The sequence below is a fragment of the Varanus komodoensis genome, unplaced genomic scaffold, assembly GCF_004798865.1.
Source record: "Varanus komodoensis strain SLA01 unplaced genomic scaffold, ASM479886v1 scaffold280, whole genome shotgun sequence".
Classification (NCBI taxonomy): domain Eukaryota; kingdom Metazoa; phylum Chordata; class Lepidosauria; order Squamata; family Varanidae; genus Varanus; species Varanus komodoensis.
Genome location: NW_025335728.1, coordinates 77,856 through 83,383, shown reverse-complemented (window position 1 = coordinate 83,383; position 5,528 = coordinate 77,856). Strand labels below are relative to the sequence as shown.

The 5,528-nt window shown below is 46.0% G+C and overlaps 1 protein-coding gene across 1 annotated transcript in view; it reads left to right on the top strand.

Moving 5' to 3' along the window:
- The first annotated feature begins 5,148 nt into the window (after positions 1-5,148).
- The window catches only part of LOC123025722 (zinc finger and SCAN domain-containing protein 30-like), a 17,862-nt gene continuing 17,482 nt past the window's right edge, over positions 5,149-5,528 (top strand). The window contains exon 1 of the mRNA XM_044434674.1: positions 5,149-5,515. Within this exon, the coding sequence (XP_044290609.1) occupies positions 5,240-5,515 (276 nt within the window). The 5' untranslated portion in view covers positions 5,149-5,239. The remainder of the gene's footprint in view (positions 5,516-5,528) is intronic.

The window sequence follows — 5,528 nt, the reverse complement described above, 5'->3', positions numbered from 1 at the left end:
CAGAAAAAAGTGTGCCAACTACCCTTTAGGGTGTTTTTCTGTGTAAATAGCATTGCAACCTAAATTATTAATAGTGCACAGTCCTAGTTGCTCATACAACCATCCTAGCACAAGGTCAGCCAACGAACACACATGTGATTAATTAAAAAAAAAACACTTTTGTTTCCATTCAAGCCTCCAGCAATAAACATATGGATGAATTCCAACTCAGCTCAAATTCCATTTGAACCCTTTTTTTTGGGGGGGGGGGAAGCAAAGCACCTGTTTTCCCACTGAGTTACAGATCCCATCCAGCTTTTCTTACAGCAGGCAGGCAGGATCTGAGTCCTTCCAGATGTTTTACTCTAACTCCCATCAGCCAGAGACGATGGGATTTGTAGTCCAAACACATCTGGGCAAACCGGGAGGATCAACCATGCCTCCAGGCTCGCAGCGCCACGGCTTGAGTTTTTATAGCAATCCACCCCCAATAAGCCTGCATCCTAAAGCCATTTCCCTTTATTGCGCTGAGGTTCCCAGCAATGTTTCCAGCTGAAGTTCACGGGAATTGACGTCACAGCAGCGGAGAGGCGTTCTATTGTATCAACCCATTCAGGGTGTTTGGTGGGGGTGTATGTTTGCCCCTACGGATGCTTTGGCCTACAATTCCCATGATCCCCCAGCCTCTCTAAATTAATCCGCTGGCCTCAGATGTGGTGGGAGGCAGTGTCCTATTGCCAGTTTTGCAGTCAGATTCAACTGTAATTCCAGGAGTACATATCATAACGGCACCATCATTCTTTCGCCTCGGGCAGGAAAATGGCTTGCTCTGGCCCTGCTTTGAAGCAGCCTGCAACCAGCATAATAATAAAGCTTCCAAGACTCTTCCCTCCCTGCACCTGGAAGACTTGGGAGAGCAGGAAAGGTTAAAATGATAGAATTCGCTCTGATTCCTAGAGCACCCAGAAAGGGGAATGCAGTTCAAATAACCAAGGGCTACAGTTTTCTTGGTTTTCCACACCACTTCCGTTTTCCTTTTAACGGGTAACAGCCTGTAGACATGCTGAGGCGTTTATGGAAAAACTGGATTGTGTCTGCTAAAAAGAAAGGCGGCTCTATTCCGTATGTTGGTGCTTTAAAATGAAATGCCTGGGTGCTTCCTGCTTTTGTAGTGACACACACGGATTCCTACGTATTTCTGCCACGTTTGCCACTCAGGCTGGTAAGTCCAATGATAACCGGAAATGCAGGGCGTGTGAGAGTGGGTGGGTGTGGAATGCTTGGTTTCAAAAAGAATGCTTCTTTGCTGCAAACTGATGAGAAAAGCTACTTTTCCACGCGCGTGGTTTTCCTATCTGGTGGGTAACACTTTTTAAAAATTTGTTTATTTGGAGGAACGGGCTGAGACCGAATGCAGCAAATTTTGCAATAGGGTGGGAGGCTTCCCAGTGCCGTGTTTGCAGGCGAGGATGAATCGAAGTGACACATTTAAGGGTAACGTAAAGTCATTGGAAGATCTGAAGGTGCTTTCCACCGAGTCGAGCCATCGGTCCGCCTGACCCAGTACTGTCAACACGGACTGGCAGCAGCAGTTCAGACGGGAATTTTCTGAGCCCTGCTTGAAATTGCTGAGGTTGAGACCTGCCACCCGCCTGCTCTGCATGTCAGCATGCTTCTATTCCAACAAGTGTGGAACCCCTGGCCTTCCAGATGTTCTTGGACTCCATGGCCCATGAGCCATCATGACCAATGGTCGGTGCTGTTGGGAGCTGTAAGCATGAATATCTGCTACAGCCCCAGCTAGACTCTAGCCTAACAGGGCTTCCCACTCCCTTTAAAAAAAGGGAGAGAATCAAATACGCTCTTGGACAGAAGGAAAAATATGTCAAAAGAGTTATTATTTTCACTGTATTATTATTATTATAGGAGTATATATTATATATACTCTTAACTTTCTTTTTCTTGCAAGGAACCCAAGGCTGTTTACATGGTTTTCTTCCTCCCTATTTTATCCTCACAACAACCCTGCGAGGTAGGTTGGGCTGAGAGTCAGCAATTGGCCCAAAGTCACTTAGTGGCTTAGTGGAGACTAGAACCCAGATCCTGCTAGGGCTTGCATGAACACAAAGACCCTTTACACAGCCAGGTCTTGTTTGCACTTTGCAACAAGCTACTATGGGTTCATTAAGTTGTATGGTTTCATGACGCACGAGCAGCCATTCCGAATGTGTGAGCCGTGGCAGGGTTACACCATGGTTTATCATTTTGTGCGAACCTAAGCTCATGAGTTTTGGAAAGCTTGGATAAACTTAGAATAAATCATGTTTCACCCTTGCCCAACCCACAGTCCCTGGAATTTCCGTGCCTCAATCCGTGATAATATATTCAAACTGATACCCTGCAACCCACAAGCCATGATGGGCTGTAGTGAGCATGTAAACCAGGCCAAAAAATACTGAAATCTTCCCTGGTGCCATAAAGGAAACCACAGCCTTGGCTTTGCAAGAGCTGAGCAGGGCTTTCAAAGATGGGACATTTTGGAGGGGACTCGATTCATAGGATCACCATAAGCCAGAGGCAACTTGATGGCACAAAACAACAAACCTCCATAGTATGGAGTCCACTCTGATGGGATAGGATGTCTAAGGTTGTGCAAGCTACTGTGTTCTCAGTTTTCTACTCCTATACCCAACCCCCAGCTCGGCAGCACTGTGGTACAGATTCCCGGGATAACGTGGAAAAACTACTTGAAAGGCATTCTCTTGCTGACTTGAAGCTTATGAGAATTGCTTGATTTTTCCTCCCCCGCCCCCCCCCCAAACTCCAGGGTCTACCTACCTGGTCTAAAAGCAAAGGAGTGGCTGGGCAGGGGGTGGGGGTGAGGGAGCTGTTTGCCAAATGTTTGCTAAGGGAGAGAAGCCACTGTCGCAACTTGGGAGCTGTAGACCTGCACCTAGAAATCTGCATCTGAGTTGGTATAGATCAGGCATCCTAAAAAAGAAAGACAAGCAAGGCAAGGGCAATTGACACAAGGCCCACTGAGTTGGGGAAATCTTCTTTGTATATAGTTAGAAACATAGAAACAGAGTGAGTCAGAAGGGACCCCCGGCTCTAGCCAGCTTCTCTCATGACACACCTACCATGTGCGTGTCCAGCCTGGGTAGGGATGGGAGATGGTGGGGTGGTGTAACTGGACTCTTGTATCAGGACCCGATGGCCTTCTTGGCCCCTTCTGACCCTACTAGTCTATGATTCTAATTCTGCACAGGCTACATTGACTGCCAGTGGCCATCCAGACCCTATCGGAAGTGCTTACAATCATATAAAGTCCTAACTGGCTTGCGGCCAAGATAACCAAGGGGACCCCTGTCTCCATACGTACCAACCCGATCAATGCATTTGGCGTCAGAGGCCCTCCTCTATATCCCCTAATGAAGGAAAGGGGGAGATGGCAAGAAAAAGGGTCTTTTCCATAATAGCACCCGCTGTGGCATTTACTCCAACTTGAAATCTGCTTGACATCTTCCATTTATTTTTTTAGACACCGGCTAAAAATATTTTTGTCCTGCAATTATTTTGATGGGTGAATTGATCGACTTTAAAGGTTTTTTTTATTGTCATTTGCTGCTGCTATGTTATGGTTTTAGTGCCAGACATTTTATCTTGTTTAATTATATTGATTTTATTCTATCTACATTCAGAAAGAAACTGGGCAGCCATCTGAGTGGGATGGTGTAACATGGTGTCCTGCAACAGCAGTGGGTTGAACCCGATGGCCTTCTTGGCCCCTTCCAACTCTTCTACTCTATGATTCTCTAAGGTAGTTTTAATTGGCTCAGTTTATTGAATATTAATTTGATATCCCTCCCTAATCTTGTTTTTACCTTATTTTATTTCATTCTTAGGTTCTCATTTGTCTTATTGTTATCTTAGTATTGATTTTTATTGTTATTGACGGTTTTACTTGAATTGTTAAATTGCCATGCTGTTTTACTTGCAGTGGGTATGTTGCGAGCTGCCCAGAGAGCATTGTGGCTACTGGGGTGACATACAAACCAAATGCGGGGGGTGGGGGGGAGAGAGGTTGCTGCCCCAAGGATTTTACTCAGGGAGAAAAAAAGACCATTTGAAGCATTTATATTGTTTACATTTACATTTATATTCTTTTATATTGTTATTTATTTTATATTGTTAATTTTATATTGTTATTTTTGTATTTTATTGTATTTTATTGTGCTGTGAGCCGCTCGAGGCTTCGGCAAGGGGCGGCATAGAAATGTTTTAATAAATAAATAAATAAATAAATAAATAAATAAATTCCTATGGACAGACAGAAGACCTAACAATTCCCGGCATACATACAGTTGCCCCCTAAACAACTAGGACGATTAAATAAAAAAGAAAGGTTTTTTTCACTCTTTCGAAGGGCCAAGGGAGCGGGACAGCCCAGTTCTTGCAGATGCTCCTTCCAGAGTTTGGGAGTGACATAGCAGGAGAGACCTTCTGGTGTGCTAGTCCAACAATCTTGGGCACATAATAGAAATCCAATCAATCAATCACTGTATCAATAAATAATAGCACCTCCATGAGGGCTTCCTTGTCATAACCGGACAGGCTCAAAGCAAGACAAGCAGGTCCTTTGGTAGCCAGATACTTTCTTGCTTTGATTCCTCTTTCTTCCCCGTCAGGAGCATCTTTTTCATGCAATTTGCTGCCTGCTGCGGCATCCAGAAAAGCAGCACATGGACTGACAGAGAGAAGAAGTGAACATGCAGGTCCTGGCTGGATTGTGCTTTAATCCCGGACTGGCTTGGGAGTTGTAGGGGGGTTTCCTGTCTAAAGAGGCGTAGGATTGTGCCCTTAGACATTCAGAGAGTTTAAATTCTCCTGTGCCTCGAATAATTGTTGTAAGCCATCCGGAGACGTGTAGTGATTGGACGGGTTAGAAATACCCGAATAAATAAAAATAAATGAATAAAATAAACTCTGCAAACTGTAAACTAGCCTGCCAGGTAATGCCAGATTCATACGTGTAACGCACAAATGTTGCTTGCTTCGGCTGGGATGGAATGTTCCCTTCTGAATATTATCTTGTAAATCTATTTTTCTTTCTCCTTCTCCTAGGAGAAGACAGGCAGCTGTTGCTGCTGATTCGGGAGCTGCTATTGGGCACGAAGCCCATGGACTGAACGTGGGGAGTGACTTGACTTTAGAAGGCCCCTCAGAAGCCGGACACTCCACCCTGGGCCTGAACCGAGCGATGGAGACCTTGAGTGTGGAGGTCAACATGTCGGTGGAAGGAATGCAGGCCCCAGAACGGAAGAGCAGGGAGCAGAGCTCTTCCTCTGTCAAGCTGTGGGCAGGCCTGGAGGGGCCTAAAGCCCCACGGGTGGTACACGTAGCGAGCATTGGAGAATTACAGGCATCCCCACCGCAGGTGAAATGTGAGCCTCAGGAGGGGCTGCAGGAGCGCTGGGAAGCCCAGTGGCAGGCGTTCCTGCGGACGCTGCAGGCCCCGCACTCCAGGTGGGGGGAGGCGTCGGCGTCCG